This window comes from Acanthaster planci, linkage group LG12 (genome assembly GCF_054643075.1).
Source record: "Acanthaster planci isolate LZ-2023a linkage group LG12, COTS_SCS, whole genome shotgun sequence".
In the NCBI taxonomy this organism is placed as follows: domain Eukaryota; kingdom Metazoa; phylum Echinodermata; class Asteroidea; order Valvatida; family Acanthasteridae; genus Acanthaster; species Acanthaster planci.
In genome coordinates, this window is record NC_141788.1 from 5,385,693 (window position 1) to 5,402,343 (window position 16,651).

Consider the following 16,651-nt stretch of genomic DNA (forward strand, 5'->3'; position numbering starts at 1 on the left):
TCGATTGGTTCTCCATGACGAGTTCTGATTGGTCGAAAGTGAGTAGAAAAATCTCGCAGACGATGCAGTGCATGCACGTGTCACACTCGTGTGCGGCTTGTTGAAGGCGCGCGTCAAAATCACACGCAACCTTTAATGGCGCCCTCGCTCGACTCAACTTTGTCAGTCATCAAGATGGCTGCGCCCTTCTCATACTTGTTCAAGTAAGAATGGACTAACGTTATGCCTATTACTTTTCTTAGTGCCTGTCAACGGGTTTTTATCAGAAATTGAACACGTCCTTCACTGTTGATATACCATAACTTGGTGCAGCCCCTAACATGGCTCGAGGTCGGAGGTTGTTCCACTTATTGCACTCGAGTTGACGTTTGAGCATTTGCTTAAAAAATACTATAGGTCTAGGGGGCCTACTTGGAATTTTTAGACCAGTTTGACATGTCAGATAAGGTTCGTTCACAGGGTGCCAAGTGATGCTCAAAATGTGGAACTCTCTCCGTGGTTTGTCAAATGGTGGCCTAGCCAGTCTTGCCTCCAAGGACTAGGTCATGTTATTACAAAGTTGGCCCACTGCCTGACTGCCATCAGGTCATTGGGTTTTGACTTGACTGTTACTCAGTCTCAGCGTTTCTATATCTGTAAATTTGAGTTCACCTATTCATCACCCTTGTGCTTAATGTATGCCATCAATCAGTGTCATATTGGTAGATCACTGCACTATTGGTTGATCTTGTGGTGTAATCTGTAAATCCTTTCACTGTCATTCAGCCAATCATGTTTTCTAATTCACAGTTATGGCGGAAGATTTTGTCGATCATAAGGGGACGTAGTCTAAGTCTGAGATTTCCTACAGGATCAACTTACAGCACTGAGAGATTAATTTACCATTATCTGACAACACATGTGCTGACTTTTACTTAGTCGTGTTAGTATAAGGCATCATTCAAATTTTGTGTCCACATCTGGAGCTTGGTCTGGGTTTTTGCCAGTTTATCAGGACGAAAAAAATCATATTTTGTTTTGACCATGCATCGGGATGCTTTGACTTATGAGTGAGTCTCTCAATGGTGGATTCCTCATACTAGAATTAGGAGCCCAAGAGTTCATCAGTATTATTTAAATGCTTTTTGTTTCTTGAGTGCTTTTTAGAGAAAAAATAGTGGCTGTTTGTACTCAAAGCGAATGTCCAAAAAAGTTGAATTTTCAAGTGAACGTGTGCTTTGTCATTGCAGGTTTCGTGTTGTCATAAAAGCAGTGGCTATTTACCCTTTTTTTTCCCGACAGATTAACCAGACTCACAGGTCAGGCAAGTTCCTCATTCTGCCAGGCCTGTCAGAATGCACTGTGGAATGCTGGCACAGCAGTGCGGTGGAATTCAAACAGGGCCGTCATTGCCAAGACAAACCGCAAGGTTTACACCAGGCAATATCCAGTTCTTGTGGTCAACCCAGATGGGTCCACATTTCGCATCAAATATAAGGAGCCTAGAAAAATTCTCAAGGTGAAGTTTATTCAACTCCTGCATTGGACTTCAGTGAAAGTGCACCCCCATATCATTAGATGCATTTGGAAGATACCTGGTTTTTTTTTTAGATGGAAGTATCCACTGATTAAAGACGGTGCAGACATTTCTCTTTAGATTGTGGACCTGACATGTTAATACATGCTAAACCTTTCTCAAAGATTTACCTCTCAGAAAAGGTATAAGATTGATGCATTCTTGAGAAAGAATATGCAAGGATTAGAGCATTACGCCACCCTGCTGTATTAAACATTTTGGATTTGTACATCATACATTTGAGCCATTCCATTCAATACTGTAGTTTTCAGAAGCTTTTTTTTTTATGTGACGTTTTTCTCAGTGAAGAGTTGAACCAGTTTACTTACTGTTTTTTTTTATTTAATTTCTGCAGTTACCTCTAGATATCAACAGTTTGACCTTTGACGAACGCAAAAAGCGCCTCAGCCGCTACCAGGTCAGGAAGAAGAAAGTCTTGAAGGACGACATAGGAGATGATGCTGACGTTACATCCAAGTACAGGCATTTGTGGAAGAAGACATAGATTCCAAGCTTATAAATTGTTTTTAAAATTAGGTATTTTTCAAGCAAAGTGCATTTACATCTTGCGACTTCACACGCACACAGAGATTCATGCTGTTATTGCTGCAGACCTATAAAAACGCCAAACTAGGAAAACTTGTCAAACATTAAAACAGGATTAAGACAGGCACACTTGATGTATTCTTGTTGATATCAAGACTATTTTGTCTTTAACTGTCGTCGTGTCGTTTTCCCCCCCAACTACTTCTTATGGCCAGTCACAATAGAGTAATATTTGTTTTGCACTGATCATGCAGGAAAATGCTTTAGCCCATAGAGGGTAACAGGACTCATAATCCAATTACTCTACCCAAGATTAAGACGACATGTATTTGGAACACTAAAATAATACCACTTTGTCTATTATGTATGAAAATGTTTGTTGGTTAACTTATGTAGGAATTTAATGTTAAATTCATAAAAATTTGAAAGAATGATGCACAGTTCCCGCAAACAATTTCTGGTTAATATCAATCTTTCCTACATATTGTAATTTCATTCCAAATTGTAGCAGCAATATTTTAATAACACTACGGGTTAAAAACTCACTGGTACAAAATAAATACAAGACCATAAACTGGTTATCAGCCCAATGTGGTGTTACAGTCTAAAATACATTGTACTTGACAGCAGCTGTTTTCCTGAGACTTGTCCTAAGTATGCCATTGGTAACTACTTGGCTACTTTATGACCATGTAACCATTATGTTGACAGAAACTGCCCACAGCCCCCCCCCCCCGAAAAAGGCAGAAAGCATTGTATCAGGTTTTGCACAGAGGGACAGTCACAGAACAGTTCCTTACAACAGTTATCACAATGCATACTGTTACTGGTGCGGGCCACTACAAATGACCAGTGATAGCATTAACTATGGCCACGCGATTAGTCTAGAGACTGTCCGGTTCGTAAGTGTGCGTTTAAATTACATTGGATTACTGTAATTTTTGGCTTTCTTGCATCTCATTTGATGTTCTTATTTGATGATGGCACTATTAGACTGATTACTGTGCTTACAGCTTTGAAGTCAGCTAGTAAAAAACAGTTGAAGCCTGAGACGGAGCCGAAGTTGAGTATTGGAAAACGGCCCTGGAGTTTATGAACAAGTGCATGTGTGGCGCCAACATAGCAATGTCACCTCAGACTAGTCTATAAGATTTCAAAACATCACTACAGTCACAAGTGTTAAGCAGTAGATGGCCATAGTGAACATTTCAAGGCTTTTTACACTTCCGCTTTTGTTTACGTTTACACTTCAGCACAAATGATAATCTTCCCCCTGGAAGATTACAGATAAAAGATTTCTTCACCAAACTTGCCAAGTCTTCCAAAAGAAGCATCTTGATAAAAACTTTTTATTGAAATTCTAGATTTGATGCTGAACTGAACATGTACAACTGCAAAACAATTACAATGGGCAGTACATGCTCAAGCTTCTGAACTTCATGTCCGGAACAACTCAGAAACTGATCACTGAAGTCACGGCGTAAGTGCCCGGCATCAACTGCTCAGCACCTTCATAAAAAATGTCCATCAAACTGCTAAATTTTGTCAAAGTAAATAGCGCATTAATTACTGTTTATCAACACTAACTAGATTTCTTGAAATAATTTGAAGTAAAACACTCAAAGCACATTGTTGAATCAAACTTTAGATTTTCTACTGTTACCTGGTAACTAAACACGGGAAAAGTTATTCCCTCTTATTCTTTTGCACATTTCAATTACAAAATAATCTCAAACAATCTGAACTTTTCACAGAAAATCAACAATACAATAAACAGATTCTCATTCACTGACTAGGCTCATCTGGACAATTTTACTATTAACTTCAAAACACAGACATTAACAACTGGTTATTTACAACGATGGCACAGTACTTGTGCTCGTAAAATAAGCCTTTTTATTCTGAAAAAAACTTAGAAAAAATCTTTCTCTGGACTCTTCAAGCAGCGTGGGAAGAGGTATCAACGAACATTGTCTACTGTATAAGTGGAGTGACTTCCTTAGCATGTAAATTGTGTAGAAACAACTACACAACACTACCTACAAAAATCTCTTTCTGTCGAGTACAAAAAGATTTTACTGCCCTTGGTTTACTTAACCACAGCTTCAACCGGGATGCTTTGTTTCTACATTAAATCATTTTCACCTTAGGTGTCCTTAGACTTGTCAGTTGTCTCACACAGTGCATAAATAATTTTAAATCAAATAAAATGGTGTGGACCACAAAGACGGCCAGGCTTAGGTTGAGTCTTTGATATTTCTATACAGACGGCGATATATCTTGCTCATGGTATCGTCAAACAGCTGCCGGTGAGTCTTGCCTGTGTATTCTTGACTCTGAGTGGACCAGTAGTCCCCATTGTCAATGTGCACGGACACACTGTAAGGAACAACAAAAAGAAACCATTCCAACCACCTGCAAGCCTCTTGTCTACACTGCTCTGAGAACACAGCAGTCATGCCTTGGCAGCCTGGAAAAGTGAAATTTTAAAGTCAAACGGATTTCTGTTTTTCTGTGTAATTACTAGTAATGGTAATAAGTGACAGAAGCCAGTTCAACTGTTAACAGAATTCATCATTGGAGGCGGTATGTGAAGACAACTTCCCATAGTAACAAGGCTGGATACAGATGACCTGGACCAATGATACAAAAGCTACTACAGTGACGAAGTTTTGCAGTTTTTATTAAGTGCCTGGGTTCCTGGTATCGGAGACCTTGGGTTTGCAAACATAGGCGGGGTGCGCGCAATCGGACAAAAGAGCTAGGCCTTGCAACAAAAGACCATACTTGGAACAACAGACCGAGCTGCTGGGAATTGCCAACATTTTTCAGCACAGAGAGCTGGCATTAGTGGAGGTAATCCGTCAGTTTGAAACAGTATACCACCGTTTGCGGCATTCAGTGCCCACGGTTATCAGCAGGAACAAAAGTGCTCCAGCACTCCAGCGATGAGCTGTACAGTACCGCTGCATGCTAATCGTGCTGAATTTGAAGACATTCAGCAATGCAATGGGCAAATTTTGGTAACAAGGGAAATTATGCAACACCAGCTGCACAATTGTGGGCGCTCTTTCCTGGGCGGCAGACCTGGCTGCAATACCTGGGTGTCAATGGAAGATGCCTGTCAGATTAGAGCAGCCACCAGACAGTCATTCGTGTGGGTTTAAACGTCCAGTAAATCAAGTTATAAATTTTTGAAGAATTTTGAAAACAGAAATTCTTGAAAATCGCCCAGAAACTCTTCCCACATTTGCCACTTCCACCTGGCAGGAAGTGGTTAACACACTCAAAAACTGAATAAATGAGGGGGTTGCCTTTTGGGGGATCACCAGAGTTCATCATGTAAAATGACCACTGTGATATAAATATCTTTTCAGGATGGTAGGGTCTCACCAAGCAGATACTGGTTACCAGCCGAAAATGTATAAGGGATGTATATTGCCCATCACTGGCCCTCTTCTTTGTTTAATGAGTCAATTTTCACTGCAATAATTTCTGCCAAGCCCTGCTTGCTCTTGTACAACCATAAGTGAAACTGCATGCAAGCACTGCATCAGTGAGTTGTGCTTGTCGAGCTCGCAAGTGACAACTCAAAAAGGTTAAGGGAAAAACAAACCTCTGCTTTCGTTCAGAGGCCCAAGTACCTCCGATCGGTTTTCTCCAGAAGGGACCTGCGTAGGGACTCCCTGTTCTCGCTGCGCAGTGAGGCCGAGAGGTCAGCGAGGGCTTCCTCTGAGGTCACTGAAGAAATGTCAGAGTCGGATGAATGCTGGAGTAACAAGAGCAAAGAAGCGTGCTCAGATTCAGAATGAAGTTCTCAGAAATGATGTTTAGTGTGACGAACAATGCATTGCTGTCAGTTGCCGACTCAAACAATAAGGAACTTACAAAATTATGTTCCAGTGCCCTTCGAACCCGTTTGTGGATGAGCTTTGATGTGTCCAGATCATTGTCTCCGTATCTGTCTCTCAACAAGGAGCGAGCGAGGATGGGGCTGGGGGATCGAGATCGTCTGTGAGGTGACAGCGTGATGGGGCTCAGCGATCGCGTTCTTTGAAAAAAAAAACGAATGACTCCTTCAACAGATGACAAAAGATGCAGAATTGGCAACACGAATTCAGCACTAAACAGGTAACAAGTGACTGGGATACAATGGTTACTAATGGTTATCCAAATGGACATGTGAGCATTTGAAATAGGTGACTGATGAATAACCATCATAAACATTTACTCAGGAGGTTAGCATATATGAGTCATGAGTGATAACTGAGTGGTAATGATCAAACCTTCGTGCCGAGAGATCTTGAAGCAGTGAGCAACAAGTGAGTAGGGTTCCAACAGGATCCAACCTTTGCTCTGGCAATCCAGGGGATTTTGAATACGAGAAACAATTGAGTATTAAATGAGTACACAGACAACCAATCCTGGCGAGGTGACTTGGGAAATTTGAATATGAATAACCAGTGGTGAGTAACAAGTGACAAGGTTCAAACCTTGCTCTGGGTGATCTGGACGGAGATCTGGATCTTGACAGCCGGGGAGAGTATGGTAATCGACCGTACGACACATCCAAGCCAGGCAACGGATCCAACGACCTCCCAGTTAGACTGAGGTCATTGATTCCGTCAAGTATATCTGGAAAAACAAGAAAACATTACGCAATTATCCAACTTGAGACCAATTACCCTTTTTTGGGAGTTATGATGCAGGGCATATAAAATGATTTATTAAAGCTTTGACATCTTTTGGCGATGACACCAAGTTACTCCTTCAGCATTTCAAGACCTAAGACACCCAGAAAGCACAGGTCATCGAGAGCACATTGAGCTGCCCTTGTTAACTAAATAAAGCAAATGATAACAGCTCTACATATTAACCCTAACGGTCCCAAATTCTGTGATTACAATATGATTTTACATACACCTAAGGGGGTAGGGTTAAGCACTAGCTCATTCTAACTCCATTAGGTAGGCAAGTAGCTCCGTCAGTTGCCTGGTGATGGGCAGAGCATACGGCCCAAACACTGAGACCAAACACTGAGACCACTGGTTCCTTTAAAAACCTCAACAACTCACAAGAGAGTTATTTGCTACTGAAAACTACTGAAGATTGTTTCCTTCACTACGCAAAACTTCAACTCTCACCCACTCTTAAGTCAAATCACTTCAGGTTGGTCTTTGGTCAAGCAGTAAGCCATTTTCAAATCAGGTTGGCTTTCTGGTCTGTGGCTAAGAATATACATAGTGGCCTTTTCAGTGGCAAGAACCGAAACCACTGTTCAAGCCCCTGAATAACACGCAGCCACAGTTCACACTCTGAAAGTCTCAAAGTTAATCTGTTCGACAGACACACTTATCACAGCCCGCAGATCCTTTCCGCTACCAAAAACCTCAGTTGTGGGCTTTGCCTGAGTAATAACTGGACTTCACCTCGAGTGTCACTGCTGATCTCTGACTGGACGACCCGGTCAAGCCACAAGTCAGCCTCATCTACCAGTGCGTCTGAATCCTTCACAATTCAAATGACAACAAAAGGTATTGATTAAAGCTTATGCCTCTAAGTTTTTGGGGTGTGGAACCCTGGTAGGTAAGTTTCAAAATGAATTTTATTCAGAATAAGCCTTTCAATCAGAACTTGAAAAACAAATCAGTGAAAAAGTTTGTCAAATCTGGAATCAGAGGCTGGCTGCTTAAATTTTTATTTCTTAATCTTCATCAATCTTTGCATGTAGCGCATAATGACAACTACATTTTGGCTAAAAGAGTGCACAGTGAAGCAGGTGCTTTTTCACAAAAAGTAATCCTCTGCCACTATTCACTGGAAGGGGAAACTGCACTTAAGGCATTTTCCTCAATTTTGAAGATCAAGGACTTACAAACTTTACACTATCTAGATGTCTGAATAACAGATCAGATATGCTACATTTAAGATTGTGGTAACATTATATTAAAAATGATGCAGACGAATATAGTTGTTTTGAGAAAAATAGCTTTTCTTTACTATAACAGTGGCAGAAAATAATGACTAGAGAATCAGTCCACACGATTGCGAGTAGGGGTAGAGGGGTATCACTTGTTGACTGGATCAACCACTAGCTGATTAGATGATAGAGGATATCAACACCGATGTAAGTGGATTGTGAAAACCAACCTTGGAAGGTCTGAGCTTGATACCATGGTTAGGGTGGAAGTTCTTCCTGTGACCCCAGTACCTCCTGCCATTATAACGCTTGAAGATTCGGCAGATTCGGCAATCATTCTCGGAAACGTAGCCTACAATGAGAACAAAACAACATTTGGTTAGTTTCTTTTATGCAGTTTGGCTCGTTGATATCAGCAACACAGCCCAAAAGGCCTGCTGAACGTCCATTAGAACTAGGACAGAACTGTGTCCCAGCATTGACTCTCTTGCAAGTCCCACACAAGTCGTTTGATCTCAAGTCACAAACCATTAAAAACCAACAGTGACAAAGTCAGTCCTTTCTTTAGATATGAAGCCCTTTGCTACTTGCCATCTGACTTCTTGTGCAGCATCTGCGGCTGTTTTGCATCACAAACAACACTGGTGAATTTTCCGGGGACAGCAACTGTTTATAGATTCTGTACCAACAACGAAGAAACAGATGTTGCGTGGAAATAACCAGTGAAATTGCCTGCGCCATAAGCAGGCTCTACGGGTCTTTCCCCTAATGCTTGACTCTAGAAATTGATTTCTTGTTTCAAGTAACCTACTTGATGATCTCCCAGAAGCGGCTTTCCTTTTGGGGCTTTGTCTTCTTGCAGATGACGAGGACAAGGAGGACAGTCCACCGGCAGGCGGCGGTGCTGAAATGGGCCTGGAGGGGGAAGTGCCGAACGACACAGACTTGTTCGGTGAGCTAGCACGGTTGTGGGAGTCTCCCTGCCAAAAAGGGGTGAGTAGTGATTAAATAGTGCACATCCACATACTATGCCTATGTCCAAAGGAAGTGGGTGAGGCTGTGAGTAGCACGCTAGTCTATGAGAAACAGAGTCACTATCAAGAGGCTACAGTAGGTACAAATGTTAAATCAAGCCACAGCCACAACATTGGCCTGAAAATGGTCGGCAGGGCACTGGACTAATGACCTGTGACACAATGTCGACTTCATTTGCCTATGTGCACGTATCGGAATGGGCACTGCAGTTTCCATGGCCATGCAAATTTGGACACAGCCATAGAATTGACAGAGAAAAACCCAAAGCTACTTATGGTTTCAGATGCTCTGAAGCCGTTAACTGTCTCTCGCATTCATGCCATGACATCAGGCCGGATATCCACTCAATAAAAGAAGCATCTTGCTGTACATGCTAGAGGGTACATTGCTTTAAGGCTCATATGCATACTGCATACAAAAGCACAGCTGGTAACCCACTAAACTGTTCCTTGGCTTTGCTATGTGGCTTGTAATACAAGCAGCTGAGCCAGTGGCAGAAAACGAACTCCCAAAATCATGCTGCCCATATTTCCCAAGTAAGCAGCGATGTCACTAGCCAAGGGGCCCTAGGAACAACACCCCGGTACTTCAAGACAAAAACAGACAGTCCAGAGGGAGGATGAGCGTACTCTCTTGATGATGAATGGTGGCCTGTCTTCCAGCGATGTGTTGCCAAGTCTGTCCCTCTTCCTGCTTCGTGACGGAGACTTGCTCCTCCAAGATATGGTGGTGTCCTCGTAGCTCTTAGTCCTATTTGTAGAAAACAGGCAGATTTGATAATTCAGTTGAAAGAATCTCTTTATGAAACAAGGGGGAGAGGGCAAGAGGGCAACAATTTTTCTTTCAGGAGGACTGTGTTTCCAAATTAAAACAGTTTGATCAGTTGCTGGATTAGTAGTCAGAGATAAGAAGAGATGTTCCGAGACTAAGCTTCTCCCTCTTTCAGAGGGGAGGGGCTGCAAGAATTGGAAGGATGTAGTCTTTGTAATATTACAGTGAAACTGGTTTCAATAACTGTCATTCAGTGTTATTCTACAATTGCCATTCAGTGACAGCTCAGGTATTAATATTGGTATGAAAGTTAAACGAGACGAATCTGACCCGGGAAAAATTACAATTTTATTATTAATTTTCAAAACAGTGAAATCCATCCCGAGCTGCAGTGCACCCCATATCAGCAAAAAAAAGACAGGTGGTTACAAGCAGGTCCTTGCACATGTTCCGCATGTACGCAAAGACCATACATGCAGGAGTAAATGAGTTATGCCTACTCAGCATGCTCCGCATGCAACACGCATACACTTGCGCACTTCATGGCGCGCCTATGCGGTGAGTACCAAAAAACATGCCCTCTTTTGTTCCCCTTGGAGCAGATAACTGGGCAAGCCATACATCAATCCATTTTTTCAAGCTTGGCATGACTTTTGGAAATTTCCAGCTTAATAACTCATGGGAAAACAAAGATAATTGTTATTGCACATTCTCAAACATATCAAAGAAATCTGGCCAAAGTAAAAATTAAAGATATGATGTTGTGGACAAAAAGTAAACCCCCCCCCCTAAAAATTCTTGACCTTGTTCTCCTTCGAGGTTGCCGGTCTGTGGTCACGGTCAGGAAGTCCTCATCTGATGCAGATTGCTGGGCCGACAGTTCATTGTATCGGGACAGACGGGCCATGCTGCAGTCCTTCACCGTTGTGCTGCAGGAAAACTCCAGCTTTGGAGCGATGCCCTACATAGAACAGAACAAAGCCTGTACCGTTAATGGGATTACATTCACAGGGAGGCTATTTTCAATGCCATCTGTTAAAGGGGTCAGAACCAGACTACTTGAGTCCTAATCCTCGGTCTCATTTTCTTTTCTGTAAAATGTTGCTTGAAACATTTTAGATATAATTAATCCCAAATTTTAAATTATTCATCAGCATGAATTGGCACTAATTTGTAATGAACTTCTGTTTTACTGTTTTCGTTTTTACTCTCCGGTTTCCAAAATGAAAAGTTAAGCTTGCTTTCAATTTAACATGGTCAACTTGTGAACATGGCCAATTTCACCACTTGCTAAGTGTTGAAGGGCTAAAAGATATGGCTACTACTCAAACATTAAAGGCATCTGCAGCTTTGGCTCTGAACTCATTATTAATTTGTGACCTGATCCCACAAACTGAGTCTTAAAACAATTTTTCAAGCAATTTTTAGTTTCAGTTTGCCGTAGGAAGAGCTCACGACTGAGCCCTTCACAGTGATGCATCACTCACTTTGGAATCCTGACAACATGGATATTATGTGGATGAAAAATGTCAGGGGGATCCTATTTAACTCCACCATGTAAGGTTCTTGTAAAGGCCTTCGACTCAAAAATGACTCGGATGACTTGGGGCTAAATGTATTTTGTCATGTTGGGCTACATTTTAGGTGCCTGCTCTTGGAGACTATGGATCAACAAGTGTCTACTGTAGCCATTAGCAGGAATCTTCCATAGGTGCTTATGTTACTGTCAGTCAGAGACAAGTGATTTGGACGTGGCTTTGAAATGAACATGAGGGACAATCTGAAGTACGCATGAGAACTGACTGATGCATGGGTCGTCAACTCACACTAAACCACAAAGTCCGGTTCATCAGCACTTCACGCTCTGAGTCCGCAAAGGCGGACACCAGCGTGCTCTGAGGGTACAGGAAGTCCTTGGCCGGCTCGTAAAAGTAAGCCAGCACCGTCCCCTCTTCGCTGTAGTCTTCGTTGAGTTGGATGAGCTCAATCAGGATGCGTTCATCTTCCAGAAGGTGGGCCAAGTGGGCAGGGTCTATGCAGTTGATGAAAGTCTGAAAAACGGAAAGAATTATTACACATTGAACAACGACAATTTTCAAGTATCATAAACACCAACTTACACGAGTTCACCCTTGGCCTACTTTTTAAATGTCCCACGCAGGTACCGAACTGCCTTTTCTTGCAAAGAGCCCCCTAAAATTAGGTTTAAGGCACTGAAAGAGCTCCATATGTGACTACTCCAATTCTCCAGTTTCATAAACACAAAACGTTTTTAATTATGGCCTGAAATAACTTTTCCTCAACCAGTTTCAGTTTTTTCTAAGCATCATCAACCACAAGGTGTGGTAGAATCAGGTCCATGGTGACCAGATAGGGAACACTTGGCATTAACGAACCCCAACAAATCCAGGGCTTTAGTGGTTTCATAACTAATCCTCTTCATTTAGATGTATGCTTAAAGAGCAAGATCACATGCTGTTGAACTAGACATTACATTTACTATGTTAACACAAGAATACTGTTTATTATTCTCGATTTGTCGTACTTTTTCAAACCTGATCACTTGGTGGAAGAGGAGAGGAAAGATTGGAGGCAAGCACAGGGTTCTCTTCTGATACCCCAAAAAGTGGATGCTAATGTAGACGTCTTCCCGCTCTCGAAGAACTGTACCTGGACAGGTGACCTGAAAAAATTCCAAGTATAGACACAAGTTACACACTCCAAACATAAGCATTCAGAGGAGTTTAATATAGGGCCTACATAATTTATCGTTTTGGATTTTTGGGGAATATCTGATTGAGAAAGTACAGTTTCAACAGAAGACAGAGGGTTATTATTGTTGTTATTGCTGGGCTGCTTCCAAAATGTCGTAGCAAAAGGAACCATCAAACGTCAGGAATCAGTAAGGCCTACACTCCGGAGTAGGCCTAGAACCTTACCATTCAGGAAGTAGGTTGGCTAGGCCTACTTCTTGGATTTCGGGAAAAAGTTACCCAAAACCAGCTACAACTGCCACTGTCCGTGTCAGTTACAAATTGACCCGCACAGTTTTTAATATTACTACGTTGATTTTAACTAGCTGAGGACTTCGACTGACGCAGCATCTCCATATCGCAACTAGTCAACACTTTTCCCAAATAATGTAGGCCTACAAGTATTTTAACGGTTTCCATCCTCCCACTGATGCGAAAGAGGACATGCTTTCAGTTGCGTTTTGGTATATTACATTTATAAATAATATTGTCACTTACAGCTTGGACAGTCAAGTCCACTGCAACTTTCAAAGCCTTCTGCGGCATTTTCGATACAAATTACGACCAAATTCGAGGATCCAACATCACATTTATACCAGAAATCCTGCCAAAAATCGTCACCCTGGAACCGGAGGAAAACAACGCGGACTGGGGTCACAGGTCAGGTCAAAGGAGTAAACATTGAATATTTATAACATGAATATTCAACATTATCACCATTCAACAGCAACGTGTTTGACGCGACTGGACGCTAGTCTCTCGGGTCTCTGCAAATCGCCCCAAAATCCACTTTTTGCTGTGGAAATCAAGGTAATAAAGTTTGTGAAATTATGTAATGTGTGCATTCTTTCTGTTTTCGTTAACTTCAAAATGCATCTTTACCGCGAGCGTAATACATGTATCGATGCTTCTTGTAAGTCCATGACGACACTTGACAGGCACTATTTGTGAATGCGATCGGAGTAGCACATGGCACCTACCTAAGATAAGACCGACTGCACCCGGTGTGTGCTACTACCGAGTCGTGTTGGGAGCTGATGGTAGTGATTCCCGTTGTGATAATACAACTTCAGTTACATCTCACCTTACAAGTACACGTGTACGACCAGGGTGTACCGTTGTTAAGTTTTATGCAGAAGATAAAAATCCAATCCGCCAACCAATTTAAACGTTTAAAATCTATCAAGACCTGCAGACCTCTAAGTTCTAAGATAAAGCTCAACCACATCATGATCATGGTTAACATGATAAGGGCCTAGCTACATGTACCTGCGCCTACTAAACTCACTGTAGTGTAGATGTTATGATGACATTGTACAATGTGCAGTTCATCTGGTGGATTAGCACATGGTCTCCACAATCAACTATCAGGTGATTAAAACAATTGTATCTTGCCGCGTGCTGTTATTTGGTCACTGTTCATGTGGCAGTGAACTACTTGTATTAGGTCCAAGTTCTATCATCCAGGTTAACTTATAGCTTGTAGTAGACATTTCTTACATATGCTGCAACAAGAGTGGGCCTAATCTGACAGAAATTATTGTGAGTTTTTATATTGTATTTTTTTTTATGTGTGTGTACCGTGTTTTTTTAATGACTGACATTAGAAATAGCCCTTTGCTCCATGGAAAGAATTGAGTTAATCCAAGAAAATCCAATGCGCAGTGATTTGAGATTGAATTCTGCTTTCAGATTTTAAAGGTAACATTTTTCCTATCACAGTTTATTTGCAGTTCTAAGGTTTTCTACAAATGTGCAGGCTTTGGAAAGCAAATCCTGCAGTAGGAGACCTGTACAAAAGGACAAAAATGTGGTTGCCTTTTTTTTACAATTTTGCCTCGCTGCTTTTCCTTGTTAGTTATATTTCTTTTTAAAAAATTGAATCTTGCTGTCGTAAACATTTTTAAAAATAATTATAAGTATTTTCAGCCACATATGGTGCTATTTCAGTCCAGTGAGTCAGCAGTAATGGATGTATTTTTCATCCTCCCGTCAGATGGGCCATCATTTACATGTGTGTAAGTGTGTATTTCTCATTAATGTTCCTCCATTGGAGGCAACTACCAAAGACAGCGATTTATCGGCCATGGCTGATTCTGCAGACAGCCCTGGCAAGTCTTCCATGGGATGACTAAGAGTGCAAGGTGCCATTACCATCACTGTGCCAGAGCTGTGCCACATACCCATCTGCCAGTCCGTGAATTATTGGGGGGGAGGGGAATGGTTTGTTGTGACGGAACTCACTGCTCAGTAGAGAAACTGAATTTACAATTTATGTCCAACAGAGGGTCGTATTTCTTATCTGGAAGGAGCTGTCTTGGGAACTTCACAGACTTTTTTTCTTTCTGGTGTGATTTTTCATGCTAACTGCTGATCTCATTCTGGCCTCTTGTGATCGCTGTGCAGTTTTGCTCTTAGTTTGTGTGGAAATATCCAATCAGCAGTACAGAGGGGCTCAGGAGTCCCCCAAGCAGCCTGCTTTGTGTAAATTAGATAATTTGAGAATGGTTAGGTAGGTAAATATTTACTGAGCTGATACAGGTAACATCTATGTTCAATGGTTACATTTTTTTTCAATAAGCAGCAGTTCTTACCCCTTTTTATGTTATTGTGCACATAAAATCTCACAAGAATATGTTATTACACTTCCATGGTCCATGTGTTTTTAAACCTCACATGGACCATGGAAGTGTAATAACTTATTCTTGTGAGATTTTATGTGCACACTAATCATCAGAAAAGCTCATACTCTTGTGCTGTGTTGGTGATTAAATAGTAAAAAACATACTTGTGGGAATTGCCCCTTTAATCTCATTTTCCTGAGCTATCCGATTTACACCCCCTTCTAGGTGTTGATGTGCGACCCTCATAAATTTCGGGGAACATCCACAATGTGCAGCGCCATGGGGAGATCAGATAATACATTTATTTTAACTGTGTGTTTTATGGCATTCTGAAATTCCTCTTTGAACCCATAGGTCCACTTCATTGCTGGTGTCTTTATTTTTAAACTGAAGGCCTTGGGGGTTGTGTCAGTATTATTCAATTGGTGATGTGTACAGGCTAACCCAGTGACATATTTGCAAGTGCCTGGTAGACTGGTGGTTTTATTCTACTCTGGTTTTCATGCCTGCCCTTTAGAAAGTTGTAGGGAATGGATGGAAATTAGAGCCCTGGACTAGATCTTTTTCGTAAAGTGGTCTGTGTGAGACCCTTGTATTTATAAGCACAGATTCCAACTGCATTTCCAAAAACAGGTTGATTGAGGAAGTCAGACAGTTTAGCAAGAGAACAATTTAGAATTTATCATTATAATCCTCTTGATTACTGATTTGTCCATAAGCTAATAAAGGCAGTTTGTACATAATTCATTGTGGGACCAGGATACTTCCGTTCAATGTTGAGAACAGTGGCGCAAACAAAGGAGACACCACTATGTGCACTGAACTTTGGACTGTAATTGGTTTGGTGTATTTGTGCAATATCAAAGTGCTGGTTCCTCATTTTTTTGTGATATTGATAAAGGGAAGTAATAAACACTGAATTGTTTCTGTTGTTAATAAGATCTGAACCAATAAAATGATGGCTAGAAGAATCTGACATTAGACCTGCATTGGTCAAATCTAAAAAAAAAAACAACAAAAGGTACATGGTACACGTATGTCTTCACAATCTAGTCTGTTTAACAGAAAAAGAGACTCGTCTTCAGAAAAGAAAATCAAGTCTTTCAAGCCTAAAGTTTGGTCTTTTTTGTCGTTGGAATGCCCACTTGGATAAGTGGATTGTAGGATTTGTCAGTCTTTTTTGTTTTCACTGATCAAAGATTATCCAGTTTATTTTATGACCTGTTAAGTCCAGATCTTGTTATATTTCAAATTCAGCAAATTCAATGACAGACCTACCATAGCATTTGAAGTCAGTGAGAGGTCAAGCAACACAGAGAAACCCTTTAAACAACATTTATGTCCAGCCATTTTTACATGTAGTATCTTCTTGTGTGATTTTTTTTTCACAAATTTGCCAGTTTCATTTTCACTGAACATTTTTTTCTGTTCTCGCTTAATTCAGGAT

At 41.2% G+C, this 16,651-nt stretch overlaps 3 protein-coding genes across 9 annotated transcripts in view; 2 read left to right on the forward strand and 1 right to left on the reverse strand.

Moving 5' to 3' along the window:
• The first annotated feature begins 98 nt into the window (after positions 1 to 98).
• On the forward strand, positions 99 to 2,691 carry LOC110984362 (large ribosomal subunit protein mL55-like). Its single transcript, XM_022244495.2, has 3 exons — positions 99 to 203; positions 1,282 to 1,498; positions 1,911 to 2,691. Exons 1-3 carry the CDS (start codon positions 136 to 138, stop codon positions 2,058 to 2,060), a joined length of 435 nt encoding a protein of 144 aa, XP_022100187.2. The 5' UTR covers positions 99 to 135; the 3' UTR covers positions 2,061 to 2,691.
• Positions 2,556 to 13,240, reverse strand: LOC110984358 (spermatogenesis-associated protein 6-like). Of its 2 annotated transcripts, none has more exons than XM_022244492.2 (12): positions 13,079 to 13,240; positions 12,373 to 12,510; positions 11,654 to 11,878; positions 10,631 to 10,788; positions 9,686 to 9,806; positions 8,833 to 9,001; positions 8,252 to 8,373; positions 7,531 to 7,609; positions 6,595 to 6,736; positions 5,990 to 6,152; positions 5,746 to 5,870; positions 2,556 to 4,480 (listed from the first exon to the last, which is right to left on the reverse strand). In XM_022244492.2, exons 1-12 carry the CDS (start codon positions 13,124 to 13,126, stop codon positions 4,339 to 4,341), a joined length of 1,632 nt encoding a protein of 543 aa, XP_022100184.2. In that variant the 5' UTR covers positions 13,127 to 13,240; the 3' UTR covers positions 2,556 to 4,338. The 2 variants fall into 2 exon arrangements, with proteins under 2 accessions (XP_022100184.2, XP_022100185.2); XM_022244493.2 differs by having other exon boundaries at positions 4,342 to 4,480; positions 5,718 to 5,870; positions 13,079 to 13,239.
• Positions 13,241 to 13,298: 58 nt separating this feature from the next.
• The window catches only part of LOC110984353 (uncharacterized), a 68,762-nt gene continuing 65,409 nt past the window's right edge, over positions 13,299 to 16,651 (forward strand). For 5 of the 6 annotated variants that reach the window (XM_087143722.1, XM_087143721.1, XM_022244482.2 and 2 more), the window contains exon 1: positions 13,299 to 13,390. The gene's annotated coding sequence lies outside the window, so the exon portion shown is untranslated. Of the gene's footprint in view, positions 13,391 to 14,305; positions 14,391 to 16,651 lie in introns of those variants that run through there. The other variant, XM_087143723.1, reaches the window with a different exon arrangement.